A 21,634-nucleotide genomic window follows, 5' to 3' on the forward strand; every position below is an offset into this window, starting at 1 on the left:
ATTCAGTCTTGAAGCCTTTCCCTGGTAGTGAAACTTAGTTTTCATAATGAAAATTATATGTTTAAAAGTATGATATTCCTAAACAGAGGTGGTGTCTGCACATGTATTTTTTAAATAATTAGGGTAATCATGACAGGAACACTTAATAGAATTCTGGTACACCAATGTCTTCTTATTTAGTTTTCAGTGCCAGATTTTAAAAACTTTGTAGTTCTTCATCCACACCATCAATATTAATTGGGAAAGACAACTGAGCAATGTTAATTCATTTTCATAACTTTAATAATGGGCTCATTTGTGGAATTCAACCTTTACTTTCTCAATTTAAGGATGAACTTCAGATTATCACTTTCATTATGAGAAGACTGATTTTTGTGTAGGAAATGAGCCAGGTTATTGTGAGATAAGTTCGCCAAAGACGTAATTTCTTTAGAATGGACAAATCAAACCATATGTTTGAGGAATTAACTTGTTAATTCCCTTCAAAGTCATTTTGGAAGTACTGTCTTGACAAAGAAAACTATCAAGAATTGATCCCATTTTTAACTAGTGAGCTGAGGTGGAGACTTTTCATCAGATGACATGAACAATATAATTTTTGCCCCCATAATTAACAAAAATTGTATTTGCGTCAAGACACTAGTGAGCCACAAAACCTCTGTGCAGTGCAGCAGCCTGCCATGTTGTGCAGACAGTTCCATTGTGAATGGAACTGTCTGGGTCAAGCTAGAGTGGGAATCTAGAATACAGAGTTAATTACTACATTCATCATGCGTTCTCTTTCTAGCATTTTAGTGACAGAGTATTTAAATTCTGTTTCCTTGCTGAATGACGCCACCATGGAAGTTTCATAAGAAGTCCTATGCTAACATCAACGTAGAGCAGCTCTGTTTGTAGTTATGTGACTGACTGATGTGTTGTCACATCCCACCGATGAGGGTTGTGGGGAGCGAGGGCAGCATAGGGTTAAGAAAGACAGCCAAGAATAGTGTGCAAGAGGGGCCAAGGGACTCTAGCCTCAGCAAATCGGGCCTACACATAGCTTTTATTAGTTAGGTGAGGAAGTAAAGGAGATAGAGTTGTCAATCTCAAGATCTGTGAATCCCACACATCATAATAGGAAACTGATTCAAGCCAATCACCCTTGCCTACAGGCAGCAGAACCATAAGTCTCAGGATGTATGTACTTCTCCAAGGGACAAAACCTATATGCATATGAATAGATGGAGAGCACACCATTGAATCACTTCCCCTGCAGGTTGTGGGAAGGAATGCAGCCACAGAGGCAGAGGCTCTCCTTAGCCAGGGGAATGTGGGGGTCTGGGCCCACCTCTGAACCCCGTGGTTCTCCTGTTGGTCCCCACTTGACTGCACCTGGCTTGAGTTGTGTCCCTCCCCACCCCCCCGTGGGGGGTCTTACTCGTCATTGGCTGACCAGCCATCTTTCTGGGGCCAAACAGGGAGACATAAGGTGCAAGCACAAAGGTAAAGCAAAGTCCCTGAAAGGATCATCTCACAGACTCTCCTTTCTTTAGGGGCAGGTACGAGGAGACAGATGGGTAGGCTGCTGCATGACAACAATGTATGACCTGTTTACAGTAAACTTTTCAAGAATCTTCTCAATGCAAAATAATCCCCAATGTCTAATATGAGCATATGTCCAAAAATTCTTTCCTCATGTTAAAAACCAAAAATCCCAAACCAACAACACCTACTGGATTCCATGAATAAGTAGTTAGCCATATATTATTTAGATCTATGTTCTCATCAGTTATAAGAAAAATATTACAAATTATTTGTTTCTACCCAATTTGTCCTGAATGTTGAGCCCTATCTTCATTATGCTGAGCAACAGTATTTTCAGCAAAAGTATATTTGTATTGAGACAAAAAACGATCAAAATCCCAATCCATTTCTTTAGTTCAATGATATTTTTCATCTGATTGTTTTTCCTTTTATATGTAATGGGATCTTTTGTTTTTTTAATATTAGTCTTATTGAGATGTATCTGATGTACCATAAAATTCATCATTTTTAAGTACACAATTCAGCCATTTTTAGTATACTTACAAATGTGCAACCATCACCACTGCTTAATTTTAGAACACTTTCAACATCCCAAAAAGAAACTTTGCACCCATTAGCAGACATTCTCTTCTTCTCTCTCCCAATCCTTGAATGGATTTGCCTATTTTAGATATTAAATTTATATATTTTATGTAAGTAGAATCATGCAATACGTGGTATATTGTGACTGGCTTCTTTCATTTAGTGTGTTTTCAAGATTCATTCATGTCATAACACCTCCTACCGTGTTTCCCTGAAAATAAGACCTATCCAGAAAATAAGCCCTAGCATGATTTTTCAGGATGACATCCCCTGAACACAAGCCCTAATGCGTCTTGTGGAGCAAACCTTAATATGAGACCTTGTCTTATTTTGGGGGAAACCCAGTAGTACTTCATCCCCCACCCTTTTTTTTGCCAAATAATGTTCCATGGTATGGATATGCCACATTAAAAAAAATCCATTATCAGTTGATGGACATTTGCTTTTTTTCTCTAATTAGCTATTAAGAGTAATGCTGCTGTGAACATTCATGGGCAAGTTTGTGTGGGCATATTTATTTCTTTTGTGTTTATGCCTAGGAGCAGAATTTGAGTCTTGTAGTAACTATATGATCAATCATTTTAGGAACTGCTAAACTGTTTCCAAAGTGGTTATATCACTTTGTATCATACCTGTAATGTATGATCATTTCAATTCCTCCACTCCTCACCAACGCTTGTTACTACCTGACTTTTTGATGCTAACCACCTTAGTGGATGTGAAATGGTATTTCACTGTGGTTTTATTTGCATTTCTCTGATGATTGATAATGTTGAGCATCTCTTTATGTGCGTGTTGGCCATTTGTATATCTTTGGAGAGATGTTTATTCAAATCCTTTGCCCATTTTTAAATTGGGTTGTCTTTTTATTGTGATGAGTTCTTTATATAGTCTAGATACTTGACTCATTGGATATGATTTGAAAATATTTTCTCCCATTTTGTGGATTGTCTTCATTTTCTCGATGGTCTTTTATGCACGAAAGATTTTAATTACGATGAAATCCAATTTATCCATTTTTTTCTGTTGTTACTTATGTTTTTGGTGTGCTATCTAAGAATGATTGCCTAACCTAAGGTCACAAGATTTACTCCTATGTTTTCTTCTAAGAATCTTATAGTTTGTTTTTAAATTTAGGTTTGTGACCTATTTTCAGTCAATTGTTACATATGGTATGAGCTAGGGGTCAAACGTCTTTCTTTTGCAGGTGGATATCCAATTGTCCCAGCATCATTTGTTGAAAAGACAACTCTTCCTCCATTGCATTGTCTTGGCACCCTTGTCAAAAATCAATTAGTCATAGATGTATGGCTTTATTTCTGGACTTTCTATTCCACTGATCTAGTCTTTAGATCAGTTTTGTCCACCTTTGTGCTAGAGCCATGCTGCCTTGATTACTATAGCTTTGTAGTAAGTTTTGAAATTAGGAACTGAGGCCTCCTACTTTGTTCTCCCTTATTTTGGTTACTTTGGATCCCTTGCAATTCCATGAGTTTTAGAATCAGCTCATTCGTTTCTAGAAAGACGTCAGCCGATATTCAGATAGAGATTGCTTTGAATCTGTAGATCAACTTGGGGAGCATTGCCATCTTACTAATGTTAAGTCTTCCCAGTGCATAGACGTGGGATGTGCTTTGGGTGTGTTGGGAAGACTGCATAGGGGCCTCAGGAAGGCTTCAGAGAGAGTGAGGGCTGAGCCTGATCTTGAAGGAACCGAAGTCTGCTCAGGCAAAGAAGCAGGAAAAACCATTCCCAGCAAAGAGAACTTGGAAGGCTGAGAGGTGTGAAAGGGCCTGGTAGAGTCAGAGACAAGCAAACGGCTTGAGAGTGGAGGCTGCAAATGGATGGTAACCTGCAAACAGATTTTACTGAGGCTACAGACTAGTTTATAAATTGGAGCCACATTTAGAAGTGGAGATATTTTATGAAAAAGTCAAGATTTCCTGCTTCTATTGAACAAAAGGAAAACCTGGCCACCCTGCTAGATATCCACCACAGGCTGGAAGTGAGAAGTGACCACCCCCTTCAGAAGGGGTCTGTGCACGCCAGTTCACCCCACTATCCACCTCCCAGTCCAGATTCAGACATTCTCATGGGCATCCACACTTTCATTAAGCAGTTACACTAATTCAGATTACCAGCTTCTCTCCTGAGGCATTTTCATTTTTAGGTTCTGGTTAAGCATTCCTGGATTCCTGGGAATTAAAGAGCTAGGGGTGGGTGGGGAAGATTGGCAGAGTTAAATGAGCAAATGTAGGAAGGCATGACCCCCCCCATCCCTGACTCTCCCACCCCATCCCAAGGGACGAGGGGAGTAAGTGGTAGCAATGAAGTGAGCTGAGAGCTGGAGCTGGGGAGGAAGGCCCTGGGAGCCTAGTGCTGGGGGTGTAATTTTTCAGGCAGCACTGGAGCAAGGCGGGAGTGGGGCTGAAATACCTCTCCTCTCTTCTGGGACCTTCCACTGGCGGAACCTGAAGTCAGATAGCAAGAGAGCCCTAGAGAAGACATCCACAGGGGTCAGCCTCCAGGCACAGGGCATAGAAGGGTGGAGAGTGGATTTGGGAGGGCAAGTCATGGACATTCCTAGGTCTTTGGGGACAGAGAAAGGCAGGTGAGGCCCTCTCTGTAGTCATCTGGGCTGTGGTCCCTACATAGGTGCCCTTCAAAGGGGGCTCCAATGCCAGCAAGTGGGATGGAAGGAGGCTCAGCGAGGACTGAGAAGCCATAGGATCCACAGCAGGACACGGGGAGGACAGAGGCTCAAGTCTGGGCTCATAAAGACCACTCCAGGATGGCACTGTGGGAGGTGGAGGCTTGGAGCGCTGGGGTAACCCGTGGACTCATGTGCAGGAGATGGTGGTCAGAATGCTGGAGGTGGATGGGCCCCCAGAGATTTTCTGGCTCATGCTCCAGTTCACCAGGAATTTTCTGGCTCATGCTCCAGTTCACCAGGACCCCCCTGTGTCCCCTGTTATCATATCAGTGTTAGGAAGCACACTGGTCCAGGAGACTGCCAGGGCCAGGAGGTAGCTCTGATGATGAAAAAAACCCTTTATGGAGCCAAAATCAACCGTTTTGCCTCCTGGCCCTGCTCCTTAAGGCCAGACTGAACACCTTCCTTTGTCCGAGAACAAGTTTCCTCATTCCTCTGGCCCCTTACCCACTACTAACCACCATGGGACCATGACCCTCTGGATGTGGCCCCATTTGCCATTGGCTCTCTGAAAATATTTCTCATGAATGTCACTGAAGGATGGGTGTTGGGCCTCCCTTGGACAATACAGGTATTAATGGCATTTAGGATCACACTAGATTTTTTCATCCCAAGAATCAGGCTGTGCAAGTGGGTGGTTTATAAGCTTTTATCTCAACTCCTTGGGCTAAACGGGCGGGAGTTAAATAGGCACGGAAGCTTTGAGAGAAGCAGGTAATAATACTCTGGTCAGTGAGAAGCTGGGTTGCAGCCAAGCTCAGGTCTTCACGTCCAGGCCTCCCCCCACCACTGGGGCCCAGAACTCTGTGTTCTGGTTGAGGGGGGCTTCTTTACAAAGTGGGAGAGTCATGCTGCAGGGGAGGGTGTGGTACTTGCTCTGTTCTGGTGGGACCAGGTTTAAGTGATGCCAGTTCCTCCGCACATCCTTCTGGGATGTCCCATTTCCAGACCTGAGGAATCCTTCTCTGGCATGTGTAGGGAAGACCAGCCCCAGGTTAGTGGAGCTGTTCTGTCATGCAGGGTGTCATGTGGGGCCTCTGGTCCCACTCCTCATATAAGAACGCAGGACATGGTGAGGCCAAAAATGAACACTCACAGAACTATAGATAGGGGAGTCACACTATTATAATCTCGCTGGTGACTGGGTGGGAGACACAGGAAGCAGGAGCTACACGATCCGCAACCCACCATCCATTTGTCTCTGCCAACCAACCTCACTTGCTAGCTGCAATCCGCCGTGCTAACTGCAATCTGCTCTTGTTAGTTCAGCCACCATCTTCTTGCTAGCCCCCCTTTTTCTGCTAGCGTAGCCACAGAAGTTATATTAGTGGCCAATGGCTCACTGGTTACAGCTGACAGCCAACTAGCCACAGCTGATGGCCATCCGATCACAGGTGATGGCCATTTACTACCTGAGCCAGCACCTTTCCACGTGAGGCTGAGAGCCTAGAAACTGCACTCCTGGCTCTGTCCCCACATGTCCCCTTTCCCAGCTCTCAACTCCAACCCCACCCCTGCCCTCCTGAGAGGGGCTCCACCACAGGACGTGGACTTGCCCTGGAGGACTGCTGGCAGCAGGGCCTCCGTTTCATACCGCGGCACCTGGGCGGCTGCACATCAGGACTCCAAGCTTCCATTGGGGCAAATGGCCCTGGAAAGAGACCTTCTTTCCTCTCTGTTTCCCTTTTATCCTAAATGTCACCATGTTTTTCTGCCCATTTGCAAAGTTTGGCTCCCAAAAAGCCACCGTCCACTTGTGTATGACCTCAGGCATCAGCAGTGTGGTCCTCCGTATGGGCCCCTGTTCCCACCGGTGTTTTCTCACTTCTCTGCCTTAGAGGATCCCACTTGAAAGGAGGCCCAAGCCTCTCTGAGTTTCCCCAGGGGCTAAATATCTGCTGGGTATTAAGGATACTTAAGTATGGACCAGAGTGGGATGCCCTGGGTGGGTGCTAAGCACTCTTAGTAGTGCCAGGCTTCAAACCTCTCTCTTGGGGCCTTTCAGAGGGCAGGAGGGACTGGCTTAGAATCACCGGGAGAGATTTTTAAAAATGCTCAGAGTTATAAAAAAAATAGTCATAGGGATGTAAAGTACAGCCTAGAGAATATAATCAATAATATTGTAATAACTATATATGGCACCAGATGAGTAGACTTACTGTGGTGTTCACTTCATAAGGCATATAAATGTCTAATCACTGTTATACACATGAAACCAATAATATTGTATATCAGCTGTAATTGAAAATTAAATTAAAAAAAATGCCCAGGGTCCCCCCCTTACAGATTCCAGCATTCAGTTGATCGGGGGTGAGAGATACCAGGCTACCCACCAGCATTTTTAGAAGCAGCGTGGGTGACAATGGGCACGTCCCTATTTCTGGAGGTGAAGGGCCACAGCAGACACCTCAGGGTCTGCCGGAAGTAGCAAATCTTGCAGAGAGCAATATGGGAGAGGGAATTTGAAGAGACAGAGTGCTGGTGCTAGAATCCCAGGGGGCTACAAGACAAGGAGCTCTGAGCTGGAGAGGAGGCAAGGCCAGGTCACACTTAAACACCCCCAAACTGGCTCAGCAGAAGTCAGGGCGTAAAACCAGGCATAACGGGGCTCTGAAGTTTGGGCCAACAGCATTCTAACAGACTAAGCTCAAATAGTTCAGAACGTGGATTCCAGTTGGCAACTGCAGGTTCCCTGGAAGGTCTGGCGTGACTCAAAGTTCATAGGTGCTTCTTCCTGGATGTGTCCCCTAACACCCCAGACAGTCCAGTGCACGGAACTAGGACCAGGCACAGCCTCTGGACACTGGTTCTGGCAGGCAGGCAGTCTTGGCAGGAAGAGGGCTTGGAAATGGGGGAGAAAGAGAAGAAATAGGACAGACGAGTAGAAAATCCTATAGTTAGAAATAAGGCCTTGAGATATCCCTGAAGACTGAATAGGGTCATGAGGGGGAAGACCAAGTGTGGGTAGCAGGTCTCCCCCTTTCTCTCCTAAGGGGTCAGTAAAGGCTTTGTTGAGGGACAGAACCCAGGCCTGGGAATTTGGGATGAAAAAGCTGCCAGGGTGTCCATCTTCCTGCAAATCAGGCTGATCTCAAGCCATTTGAGGCCTGGACAATAGTCTTCACACACTAATTCCTGCCTATAGAGAGCTGAAGCTTCCTTGGGGACCAGGATCTCATGCTACTCAGCAACTATTTCACTCTCCGCTGCTTCTCCATGAGCTGTTCATATGTTGCCCATGGTGAGGTCCACACAGGCTAGAAGAGCAGAGGCTTAACCATTCAAGTGCAGCGAGGCTTGTAAGAACTGGGTTGACAGTTTTAGAGCAATTCCTCACAGACACTGGGAAGTGGGGAACGGGGGTGTGTGAATGGGGGTGTGGCAGGAGCCGGACAAGCCTGTTTTTTTCCCTTCAACTAAGCTGAACAGAGACGATCCAAATAAATGCAGGTCTTTACTCAAGACAATACTTTCTGACGTCTATTACCTTTGAATGCTAAGGGGTAAAGTGTGTTAAGTTTCGCTTCCTCTGCAAAGCCTCTGCAAAGCCTCTGCAAAGCTTCTCCTAAAAACTGTTACCCCACGCTAATTTGCTCTTCGCTGAATCGTATAGCACAGGGGTTCTCAAACTTCAGCATGTATCAGAATCACCTAGAAGGTAGAGGGCGCATGCGGTACCTCTAGAGTTTAACAGGTCTGGAGTGGGACCTGAAAATGTGCTTTCCTAAGAAGTTCCTAGGTGATGGCTGCTTCTAGTCTGAGCACCATGTGGAGAAGCATGGCTATTAGCATATACTCTCTACCTTACAATTTCAGTTTATTTGTATTTTGCCTAGAATTAGTCCAGAATAATTTTCTGCATGTTAGTCTGTCTTCCCAGTCAGATCTCAATTACTTTGGGGCAGAGACTGTGTGTTTTATATTTTCCTTTACATTAGTTAGTGTATCATTGGACAACTAGTAGATGAAACATGATGTATAGAGAAGAACGTCAGAGAATTTGGTTTCTTCAAGCACCCAGGGATCAACAGTGGTTCGTTTTAGGATTCCCACATTTTGAAAAAGAGCCTCTAATTTTTTCTAATCATTCCACATTGGCAGAGAAAAATCTTAATTTGCTTCAGCAATATCCCAATCTCATGAAAGAAAAACTCCAGTCTTAATTTAGGAAAAACAGAGTTCATTCCTTCATCCTTCCAAACAAGGTACAGTACAACTGGACAACAATGCACATTGCTGAAAAACACAAATGCATTTTGTATTGCTCACTACTCTTTAAATATGTATAATTCAGGTATTAAGGAAAAGAACTGCTAATCATCACATTAACGCATTATAGAAATCAAAATTAACTTACCACACAAAATAAATTAAAACATTAAATATTAACCTTTTCAGTGCAACATATACAGAAGTCAGAGTAACAAGTTCTAAATAAAAAAAGAAAGCATCAGGTTTGTTATAATAAAGATAATAAAAAGTCGAATGCTTGAGTTATCACACTAGAAAGAGGGGTCGCTTTTCAGTACTGTGTGTGTGCGTACCACTTGATCGGTCAGAAAGCCTGGTAAAACCAGTGGCTACAGAGAACAGGTCTTAGGTTAAGCATTAAGAACAAACATAGGTGTCCATCTGTTTCTGTGATGTGCCCCTGGGTCCTGGGCCTTTGAATCAATCCTCCTCCTCTCTGAGCAGGTTGGGAGAAATCAAAGCCCAGATCCTACTAAGGGGTCAGGGTCCCCTGAGCAGTGTTGGAGGCTTGTTGACCCACTTCTGCCAAAATTGCTTGGAAAAGCAACCAGCGGCCCATGTGCATTGAGACAACCTAACCTGGTCCTGGAAGGCCTGGTTGAACACACCAGACACTTTTCTCCATCTGCAGAGAACAGTCTCCCAAGAAGCTCTAGAACCACACCTTTCCCTCCCTCACTAGTGTGGGTGGGGGAGTGTCAATCCTACTTCTTTCATCTTCTTAGTAAAACAGACCCTGGGGACATTCTGTCCACCTCCCCTGCTGGAACACAATGCAAGCTCATATCTTGCTTTTTTCCACCTGTGTCCAGCTGTTTTCCAGATCAGGATTGGCTGCTATATATCTTTACATTTAGAAGAAAATTTCCTGCCAGTATGCTTAAAGAAGTCATGGCCTATAGAGCAGGGAGAATCCAGGCTCCATAAAAGATGTGGAAGCACCTCCTGCCCACCCACCCCCCTTTTTAAAAAATGGAGTCTTTCTAGGTATGTCTCCTGAGACAAACATTGGGAAACAACTGTTTCCCCCTCCCAGGTGTGTGGCTGCTTGTCAGGTCTTGGGAATGATGCCCTACTCATCATGAACATTTGGCTTTCTTAGAAGCAAGTAAACCTAGGGAATCTGCAGAGATGGATTAGACACATTTTTAGCCTAAAAAGGGTGCATTTTTACAACTAACCAAAGAAGTACCAATGCTATGAAATGGCATAGGAATCCAAAGCTTGTGAGCCATCTGATTTCTAGAAGAGAAACTACCCAAGAAGCAAGGCTGTCATATCCTGGGGCCATGGACAAAGGTCCCACCAGGCCTGCCTTGACCCCAGCCTCTGATTCCAACTCTTTTCAGACCTACTGATTTCGAGAGGACTGACGTGAGGCGTGCTTCTAGGGAAGCACACATTCAAGCCTGTTCAGTGCATGGTTGTGCAGGCACATGGAAGGGGGCCCTGGCAGCTGTGGCTTGCTGGGTCTGAGGACCAGAGTATTTAGACTCTAAATCTGAAGTCCCCGTAGGGAACCAAGAGGGTTCCCTCTGTTCCATCCACACCTCCCTCACACCTGGGCAAAGGTCCTTGGGTACCTGAAGACTGGACGCCGATCCTTCATCCACTAGATGAAGAAAGCCCCACAGCATTTTTACATCAGTTCATACCTGTTTAAGGCAGTCAGACCTCAAAGAATCTCCAAAAGACTGAGGCAAGATTGTCCTAAAGTAAAAACGTGACCTCAAGTTAAAAACAAGCGATACTACTACTCCACTTTCATTAGCCTTTCTTAAGATAGAATCTCAGACTTTCACAAGAGTCTGATGGGAAAAGTGAGTGCAAACTGAGAACTATAAATCGGTGTCAATTGGATTGTTCTCTGAGTGAGATGCTATAGTCAGCCTCAGCCCACAGTATCTGTAGGACTGGCCCAGAAATGCAAACTGAAACCTATTTTCTTTCATAATGAAAACCTGGGAGCTCTGTCAATTCCATGGTTAGGGAGCCAGCTGGTGAACAGAACCCATTTCTGCTCTTAGTGCTTCGGGTGCAGCATGATTCAACAAAAGTGCTGAAGTTAAGACATGGGACATATAATCGTCTCATAAGAAACGAAGAGAAAATTCATTGAAATAGAGATTGGAGAAGAAAAATTATGAGAGGACAAAAATCACCTGATAGAAATTTCAAGCCAACTTGACATATTTTAAAGGTCACTTGCACGATAAAGCTCTATGCACTGAAGGGTTAATAGGTAGAAATCTTTCATTTTCCCAAATCTTAGTGAAAAAAGAGTTCCCTCAAGTAAGGAGTTTATATATTTCGTTGTCATTCTATTTCCAAATTTTAATGAAAATTCCTAGGGATGAGCTCCCCGCTGTTTGGTTGGACGAAACTAGTGTTTCCCACAGGCAAGCCAGTGGGTCAGAATGTACGCCGAGCCCAGGAGAACAATTCCTCCCTTCTCTGAGGGGAAAGTGAGACCCATATGGTGGAAGTGGCTTGTTAGAGTTTTTGTTACGAAAACCAGCATCCCGAAGGAAAAACAAAGAAAAAAAATCACTGGAATATTTCTCCTCACGCTTGAAAGTAAATAGGAAAGTTAAATTTCTCTTTCAAAAAACAACAAATCAACCAAGTGACAAAATGGAAAATAAATGACCAGTCTCCCTTTCATGGATGTGGCCCCAAATGTCCGTGGCTCAGCTAATGCTCTGTTTCTAACGAGACACTTGCAGGGCTCACAAGCATGTTAATGTTTAACCATGGAGCAGTGTAGTAAGCATCATGCTTAACCCATGTACACGCACATGCAGGCACTTGCTTCCTTTCTCTCCTGGCAGAAGTGACCATCTATGCTGCTGGATTGGTTAACTTTTCCACCGGAATGTATCTGGGGGCATTGACCTGTTTTGTGTCTTAAATGGCACAACCTCTGAACCCCAATCCTTGCTCCCATCAGCAACTCCTCCTCTGCTTCCATCTCTGTACCTCCTGGGTCGCTTTTCCTGAGCTTTACCTGTCCCAAAGAGGCCAGACCTTTGTAATCAGAATAACTTTTGCAGCCAGCAATACATCTATCATTAATGTAGAAGTCTGGAAGAGTTTTATGCTTTTTACATAACCTTAAGCGATTAAAAATAAAACCATCATCCATCTAATAAATAAATTATGTCCAGGGGTGGTGATGATTGGGAGGTCCTCAATTTCATTTGTCTATGGAAGATGACAGGCTGGTTGAAGGTCTCGTGGAAAGAGGAAAGACACAGGTCCTCTTAAACTTGGCGTCTTCACATAACAATAAGCAGTTACCCTTTCTCCACCTTCTTCCCCAATAAGTGGATGAGAAAAAACTGTAACAACTATAGGAATCTCCGGTGTTGGGAAAGATGCATACCATTGTGGAGAAACAGGCCCATTAAAAAGAAACACAGCCTGGCATCCATGAATGGCAGAAGACAACTACACACACCTGAGCTCAGACGCCGACTAACGCACACACCTTATCTAGGTAAACAGGAAGTCCACCCTTTGCAGTTCTTTTTTGACCAGTTTTTAAATTGTGTCCACCGATTTCTTTTCTAGGTCACACCGAATAACCCCAAGCAGACAGAATTCTTGACAGAGCTTTGAAGGAAGGCCCACAAAAGATAAAAAGGCTGCACAGGTGATTGCAGGCAGAGTAGGAAGGTCTGCCGGCATGTCCCGGGCACCCCTCGTGGGGCCATCCTGAAGAAGTCCTTTCTTCCTCAGGGCTGCCACAGTCTGCCTGGCCGAACTCCTCTGGGCTCTTCAGACTACTGGAAGGAAGGAAAAACAGTTTAAGCAGTGTGGGTTAGATGCCAGCCGTGCTGGCAAAACAGGCTTGGAGACGCATCAGCCAATGTCACCAGGTTCTCTCAGGCAATCAGGCCCTCGTCCAAATTCTGTTGGTTCAACTTCAGGGGCAGCAGCTTCTGAAACTGTGCTTTCAGCGCCAGGGGAAAGGCTAACTAACCAAAGTAAAATGAGTTGTGGCGGAAAAGATTGGGGGATGCACTCTGTTGTGTGGGCCTCAGTTCAACTGGCGGCGATTCAACCCAGCCTGTGGCCAGTTCCCCCATAAGGTACAGTTAAGTGTGCAGCTTGAGAGCTGGTCTAGGGCTCTGGTGGCAGAATGGCTTCCCCAGTGGCCATACAATAATGGACCCATTTGTTTCTCAATGGGGGGGGGGGCCCTGAGGCATCCTCTGAGCGTGCTATGGTGAGGCAGCACGGACCCTGTTCTCAGCAGTTCCTGGGTCCAGTCAGCCTGGACATCTTCCTACCCTGGCCCCTCCCATGATCCCTCTGCATGGGGGAGGTATGCGCCATCTCAGGGAGAAGGGCTTCAGCCTCAGTGGCCATCTCTGGGAGGCCAGACCCATCCCCAGGCTCAAACTGAAGTCCTCCCAAATGTGGGTAGAGAAGTAACATTAAGACGAAACTTACTCCACCTGTAGGACTCTGATGACGTGCAGACAAATGGGACAAAAACCTACTATAACTTTTCTTAAAAGGCTTAAACAATTTTTTTATTGGTGCTAAAAGACAAAATAAAAATATTTTCCTTTGTTAGTTCAATGCATGGCCCCCAGAGGTAGTAGAAGAGAGATGTGAGTGGGGCTTTCAAAGACCTTGGTTCTCATTCTAGCTCCCCCATAGACTCATGGTAGGTTCCACACAGGTCTTTGGCAGACTCAGTTTACCCGCATCACCCACAAACTCTCCTCCTCCTTAAGGCTGTTATGAGGATTAATGGATCAGCATCAAAAATAACTGACCATGTGCAATTACTATGGTTCTTGAAATGCGTAACAAATGGTGCTCCTGGGCCTTCAGTTCTCCTCAGGTCAGACACAGTGAGGTTTAAGGAATGCATCAGGGTTCTAACTTCCCAGATGCTTTTCTCCCCACCCTCTCCATGCAACCTTGAGCTTCTGGAATGCCAACTCCTTACTAGAGGACACCTCGGGGCGGATCAGCCTGTGGTGAGTGTCTCCGGACCCCCTACTTCCTGCAAAAGGACTTTTATGATGGGGTCTATTGGTCAGAACCGCATTGACGTGACACTTTTCACAGCTTGTCTGGATAAAGGAGCATTTTGGCTCCATGAGCCCCGAGCTTCTGATGCTCAGATGAGGGCTCCAGAGTTGTGGGTTTGGCCCCACATCTGTATGTCCAACCTTCTCTGTGGATTGAAAAATGTTCATGAAACAATGGTATACCTAATGGCGGTCACAGGACTTAAGAGTTTAAAGAGTCCTTAGAGACTTTCGATAGGCCAAATCCCTCATTTCACCGATGGTAAAAAGGAGGTGATTTTTCAAGGGAAAGGAAACGAATATCCGTTGCATGTCTATGGTTGGTGATACACTATACTAGGTATTTTATGTCAGTACTTACACAATTTGCACAACATCTTTTTAATAAGAAAACTGAGGCTCAGAGAGGTTAAGGAACTTGTTGAAAGTCACACAGTCATGAGGAAAGATAAAAGAGCTCCCTTTTGAGTAAAACATCCCTTAAAATAAACTAAATCTGACTTGGTAGGATAACTATCCTCTTCTTTTTCTCCCTTCTTCCTGTTTTAACCTCCTAGAACTGCCCTGACCTGGAGAAGGTGGTCATTTTTTCCACCCAATAGTGTCTCCCAAGGGAAAAAGGCTTTACCTGTTTCTGAGTGGCAGCAAGCAGTCCTTCCTTTCAGGAGGGTACTGGGCTTCTCATGCCGGCAGATGAGGGCCCAGCACCACTCACAGTGTTTTCGGACCTGGCAGCAGCTGCAAAGACACAGAGAACATCGTGTAGGCAGGAGCCTGGCAAGAGCACCCAGTTGGTGCAGCGTCTGCCTGAGGGGCCTACTGGGTAGTTCCGGGCTCTCAACCAGCATTCCTGTGGGGGCCTCCAGAGGTACAGACACAGCATGGACTGAGGGCCTTAAGGGCAGATGCTGGCCAACAACAAAAGTACCTGTTAGGTACCCCAAAGTGCCAGCTCCATTTGTGCAGCTCTGCTCAGGGCAACCTGGCTCCAGCTTTCCCAGCTGTCAGAGGGGCCTGGCCACCCACCCACCTGGCTGCTTGCTCCATAAAACAGCAGCTGGGTAAGTCCAGAAGTGTAATAATAGCCTCAGAACTGCTGTCAGGACTGGGACAAAGCAGCCACTTCAGGCTGGCAAGGCTTTGAGGGCTTGGGAGGGTGTTCTCCAGGTATTGCCAGCAGCAAAGCAGGGAACGTAGAGGGGCTGAACTGACCCATGGAAAGAATGAGAGAATGAGTCATGGATCTCAGTGGCTTTAAATTCTTCTCTGAGGACCAACATTCTCTAGTTGTTGCAAACTCAACCTCCCGGTGAAGCTATGTTACCCAGAATCCTGAAGCATTGGGATGAACGCTCCTGCCTCCCTCTGTGGGCAGGAAAGAACAGTTTGCAGAGTGAGCATGAAAAAAGAACCAGAGAACTCAAAAGAAGGCGGAGAAGAAAGCACTGAGTAAGCCACTCATTACCAAGAGGCACTGATGGCTGTTTCCCTTGGGGTGCCATGGAAGACTTCATTTCCACTCTTTCTAACCTTGATGTATATATAATCTATGCATCCACTGACATGAGCCCGAGAACAGATAAGGAAACAAGCCTGTTGCTGCACTTCTTCCCTCTTGGTGCCTGGGGGCAATTCACGATCCCCATCCCAGCCCTGGAAAGGTTATTAGGCCCCTGAATCTTTGGGCAGCAAAGCTGAGAAGGAGGCTTACAACATTTCTGCCCAACCTGCTTCTGGCATGGGTGGCCAGTGCAGTCTCCTGGCAAGGGTCCCTCCTGAGTTGCACAGTTCAGGCTGAGACCAGCTCATCCCATGCTGGAGGGCTCTAGAGGCCTCAATTCCAGATCCCTCAGTGACAGCTGTCTGTAATTGGCTAGCCAGGTGGGCTGGCCCCAGTCATGTCCCAGCCTGGAGCATCCCAAGGGCAGTGGGATCAAGGCCTCTGGATCTCGGGCATAAGTGAACTGGTCCTAACCAACTTTGCATCTCAGTGGGGCCCTTTGCCCAGGTAACTTGCAGCCTGGCGGGGATGAGGGCTTAGTCTCTGGCTCAGATTCTGAACTTGGTGTCTGGCAAGGATGGACTGGGAAAGGACAGAGGAGAGGTGGCACTGGCTGCCTCCCTGGCAATGAGAGAGGTACCCTGGTTTGTTCTTCTCTCCAGAGAATCGGGTGAAATTAGCTTTTAAGTCCCTCTGGGGAGGCCCATGTAGGCACCCACTTTCATTCCTAAGGCTCTAAGATGTTATGGTCATAGAAACAGGACTATGGAAGTGATGGGGGAGCACAGATAGTTAGCCAGCATGAGAACGGAGGCCAGCGGCCCATTAGGTTGCTACTGCTCTCCCTGGGAGGGACTTCATAAGTGCAGAACCTGAGCTCTGCTCTGGCCTGAACCAGGGCTGCCTTTCCACTACCCGCCACCATGTTTTCCCAAGACACATGGGAGTGGAACAGATACTGCTTGGAGAGGAAGGAAAGGCCGGGCCAGTTCAGACCTCCTCTCTCCCACTTAATGCTGGCGGTTCTAGGAGAAGGACGTGAGCAGGTCATACTGTCAACAAGCTGGCACTTGAAGGGGCACTCCATTCATTGCCAGAATCAGCAGTGTGTGCTTTGGAAGCCCCAATAAAAACAAAGCAATAAACAGGACAGAGATTCTTATCTGTCCAAAATCCCAGGCAACCTCGGAGTGGGGCTAAAGTCTGGCTTCCTACCTTCACACACAGCTGTTTAGCCCTTGCCAGAATGACCCATCATCCACTTACTGTTTCCACCATGAGTTAATCTACTCTAAGCTACCAGCAGCCTTTAGCTGTTCTGTGAATTCCTTGTGCATATATCCAATTAGACATAAATTCTCTGAGGGCTTAGACGTCTCCTGATATTTCCAGGGAATAAATCTGGCCATAGATGGAATAAATCTGGAATAGATGCTGGGAATGCATCTCTGGGGTTTCCCCCTTTGCTGAGCAGTCCAGTTAGAAGATATAGGGCAGCAAATGGGGCTAAGAAACATCCGAAAATGGTCTCTACTGGTCTGGGCCCAGGAAGGCTTCCTGGAAGATGCAAGGTACAAATTGAGTTTTGGGAGAGGAGGAAGGCAGAGAAGTGCAGAGAAGAGGAAGGGCTGTCATTAGCCTGCCATAATAGCAACAGTGGCCTTTGACATGGCTTTAAGATCTGCGAAATGCTTCTACAGGGAGGAAGTGCTTCTGCTCCTGCCCCAAGGAGGCTGGGAGCTGTTTCCAGTTCACTCTGGAGCATCTGCCCATCCCCATCAAGCAATAGTGAAGGCTCCAAACCAAGAATGGAGAGGGATAGAGCACCTTTGTTCTACACTGGCTTCCTGCCGTGCACAGACCCCTCCTGGGACCCTCCCAGCATGTGTGCCCTTTCACAGCTTGGCTGTCACCAAAGTTCCTCTGGGCTTAGCTGATACCCATCGGACATCACAGCAATAAACAGTGCTGAGGTTGCCCTGTTATCTGGGCAAGCTGCAGATGTCCCTGGGCGGGCAGGCGGCCAACAGACATGACTTAGGGGCAGCGAGTACTCACTGTATCAGCACACACGTGATGATGAGGCCAGCCACAGCCACGACAGAGACCACCACCAAGGCGGTGATGGCCTGCTTCTTCTGGGTGGAGGCCACCACAGCCAGGAGGTCTGCGTGTTCACAGCGCGCTCCAACATACCCAGAATGGCAGCTGGGAAAGAAAGGGACATCAGCACACTCTCCAGGCAAATAGCCTTGTTCCCCCAACTCCCCAAGGAAGAGCTGGAGGGACCCACAGCCCTAGGAAAAGCCCAAAGGGGCTGCTCCAGGTGTCAGTAAAATCACTCCCATGTCCCTGGACAGGCACCTCTTGCTTGGAGAATGAGGGGTAACTAATCAGCTTTACCATGTGAGGATGAAGGGTGCTGCTTAGGCACTTTGCTGCTATTGTTACCACGCCAGCTCTTGGGGGAATGAAGAAGGCGGCAAATGTGTTTATGACATAGAGTTCACTTCGGCAGTTCATAAAAATCCAGGTTATTTTGAAACCAAACGTGTGTATTCAGAATTTCTGATGATGCACTTAAGAAAACACACTAGGGAGACATCGGCTGTGGTTTGCTTTATCTTCATTAAGTTTAATTAGTTCTGCAAGCGTTTACCTGGTGGCCCAGCACATGGGGCACATGATGAAGTTGAGGGCCAGCACCACTAGTAACTGGAGGACATGAGAAGCCACTGATCTCATATCCAACAACACCTGGCCTCTCTCCACGAGAGGATTGAGGGCATGAAAGGTCACGTTCATGAGCTGCGTGTAGCCTTTGAAGGGCAATAACCAATACAAGCTGCTTTATTGCTACTATTCAGAGGCTCTTTGGCATCGATCATTTCAGTAACAGCCTTCTACGTGCCAAATGCTGATGCTGCTTCTTCCGTCTCACTCTCACCTGTGCTATCCACTCCCCTATCCCACCCCGACGCTGGGGCAGCCATAAGTGGTTCTCACAGGATGATTCCTTAGGACACGTTCTAGCCAGAAGGAAGTGATGGCCATTTTCTGATGCAGGTATTTTTTTCTCCTGCCAACCTATGATTCTTATCAATAGAAGATACTTGGCTTATACACTGGTTCCTTTGTCTGGGGTGACTTTCAAATTGTGACGAAAATGTTTAATCACCACAGCTTTCTTAGGTGGGGAACTTCCGTTCCCACAGGGACTTCCTCAAGGAGCAGCCTTGCATCAAACATCACGCAGTGGATTTAAAGTTTTGTTTTGTTTCCCCCAGACATGGCAATCAGAGCTAAACTTTTTTTTTTTTAAGAGTCTACCTTTTGATGAAGTAGCCAACCTGTCACCTTCACTTTTAGATTAAAAGGCCTTTGAGGAACAAGGAAAAATGAAAGGGGATTAAGGGTCCTGGTGTGTTTGCTATTGTACCAGCACTAGCCCCAGGGGCATTACATTTGTGACTCCCTGAAACCTGTGCTCCTGGCTGCCAGACCCCAGAGCCCAGAAGCGTACTTGGAGCCACAGGAGAAATACAGCAGGTCCTTGAAAATTGAATACTACCGTTCGTTATAACGGTGTTCAGTTATAATCTAGTTTTGTTATAACATGGTTTCATTATTACGTTTCAATATAATGTTGATAGGATGCCATGGGAATGTAACTCTTATTTATACCAGTTAGCCTATGATAAAATCGGTTTCGTTATACATCGATAGGTGCCAGGACCTATCGATGACATTAAGTGATGACTTACTGTACGGTATATTTTCCTGGAGTATAGGTTTTGTTCAATGTTAACAAAAATTGAGTCATTTTAATGTTAAAGGAACAGGTACTACATGGGTTGAAGATTTATGGAAAACAGTAGATGATGCAAAAATTTCTGCTTAAGGCTATAACCTGAGATACCAGAGTGTACAAGCTTGTCTCTAACACTGCTTAACGGGAAAATCTTTCACTGGTGCTCTTTATCCCAAAGCCCAATTATTATGTACCTTATATAAAGGTATTTCTTTAGTTTGAATTCAGGCACTTGCTTTTCTGTTGAGGACTATTTTACACTTAGCATACATTTTCTCAATCCTTGCACAGAAAAGTCAAGTCATTTGACCGTGCCCACCCTGCTAGGGAAGAGAGAAGACAGTCATACACAGGTCTGCTGACCCCAGAGTCTGGGTTCTCTCTCACTCACTAGGCAGCTTCCCCCTCATATTAAACAGTGGCTGGGATGAGAATGCCACAGACCACTTGATCAAATCCGACTTTTGCTTTAGCCTCCAATCTTGATGGGGGTAAAAGAGATTTGAGATTTTAGGTTCCACAAGGGTGCCAAGGGTTTGCAGTGTTTGGTAAGTAAGGAAGCTGAGGACGGTCACCTAGGATGGAAAATGCCACGTAGGGTTCTCTATAGACCCGAGGAGAAGAGAGCATGTCTCAGATGGAGGGGAAACAAAGCGGAAGAGGGGGGATCTGAAGCAAGAAGAGTTTTTTGAAAAAGGAGCTGGACCACAGAACTCTGAGGAAGAATCCTGGCTCTCACAGACTTGGGCTGGGAGGGAGAAGACTGAGGGGCTAGGGGATGGGGGCAGATTTTGTTTTTGTTTGTTTTAATAGCAAAATTATGTCAAGAAAAGTCACCCTGTAGGTTGTGGAGAAAACAAAAGTCACCCTGTAGGTTGTGGAGAAAACAAAAGCACTAGCCCCTTTCCACTAGGGGAAGCTGACATCGGATGGGACTAGAGGCTGAGAGGTGATAAGCTGCAGGCATATGTGAGGCATAAATCTAAGCGGTCAGTGTCTGAAGAGAACCCTGCAAAGGGTCCCTTCTCTGGCCCATCCTTGAGTTTGCATCCCCACACCCAGATGGCTCCCACCTGAGTTTTGGGCTTCCTCTGTTTGGTATCTAAAGACCCCTCTCTGCAGGGCCCTAATGCCCCCCCTCCACTTTATCACCCATCACCGGGGTTCCAGCTAACCCAAGCAGTCCCATCATCCCTACCAGCCCAGTATGAACCTCATTCCCAGCACATAGGCACTCAGGACACACCTGCCTAATGAATACTTTCCATTTGTTCATCTCAGCTCCTTCTCTGCCTGGAATATTATTCCTCACTCTCCTCCTCAGACTCCATCTCAAAGATCACATTCTCCAAAAAGATGTAATTTACAGACCCACTCATTCACCCAGTCACCCATCTACCGATTTTTCCATAGCTCTTTCCATGGATCTCCCTAACCTTTCCACCTCCTCTGACTGCCCTCAGGACGATGCACATCTTTCTGAATGCCCTTCCACCAGCATCACTGTAGGCCAGCCTCTGTGTTCCCGTGGGCAAGACCAAGCTTTACAAAAGCGGGTGAACCACTGAGCAGAATGGGCTGGGGAGCCTGGGCTTTGTGGTGGATTGTTAGATTTCTAACCAGGAATCATAGCCAAGCCAGTGGGACTTCTCAGTAGACAATGTTAGTACCGCTTCCTCCTAGAGAAGGGCAGTGCGATGAGGATTTGCATAACTATTTGTGAAAGGTTCAGGTTATAGAAGGTTAAGCACCCCCCAAGGCAATTTCATGTGGCTTGAAATGTTCCTACTTTAATCTGCAGGCCCAGGGAGAGACTGATTCTCTCCCCCCAACCACTGGGTTCTGAAAGACCTATGAATTAACAAGTCAATACTGGGACTCTAAGAAATCCCATTTAAATAAAAGAGTGGCAGCCAGGCGCTAATTACAGCACATAACCATTTATTGCAGGCACTGTGCTAAACTCCTGCATGACTTACCTTTTTAAAATTTTTGTTTTTCAATTATAATGAACATTCAATATTTTATATTAGTTTCAGGTATACACTACAGTGGTTAAACATTTATATAATTTATGAAGTGATCTGGTCCCCTCGATAAGTCTAGTACCCACCTGGCATTATACATACTCGTAGTTATAATATTATTGACAATATTCCCTATGCTGTACTTTACATCCCTGTGACTATTTTGTAACT

The 21,634-nt window shown here is 45.9% G+C and overlaps 1 protein-coding gene across 3 annotated transcripts in view; it reads right to left on the minus strand.

Annotated features, from left to right (window-relative positions):
• Positions 1-8,981: 8,981 nt before the first annotated feature.
• Positions 8,982-21,634, minus strand: part of TGFA (transforming growth factor alpha) — a 91,456-nt gene continuing 78,803 nt past the window's right edge. For 2 of the 3 annotated variants that reach the window (XM_019718692.2, XM_019718678.2), the window contains exons 4-6: positions 17,684-17,833; positions 14,753-14,862; positions 8,982-12,861 (exon numbers count right to left, since the gene is read on the minus strand). In XM_019718692.2, the coding sequence (XP_019574251.1) occupies positions 12,854-12,861; positions 14,753-14,862; positions 17,684-17,833 (268 nt within the window). In that variant the 3' untranslated portion in view covers positions 8,982-12,853. The remainder of the gene's footprint in view (positions 12,862-14,752; positions 14,863-17,683; positions 17,834-21,634) is intronic. The other variant, XM_019718685.2, reaches the window with a different exon arrangement.

Source organism: Rhinolophus sinicus, linkage group LG05 (genome assembly GCF_036562045.2).
Source record: "Rhinolophus sinicus isolate RSC01 linkage group LG05, ASM3656204v1, whole genome shotgun sequence".
Lineage (NCBI taxonomy): Eukaryota > Metazoa > Chordata > Mammalia > Chiroptera > Rhinolophidae > Rhinolophus > Rhinolophus sinicus.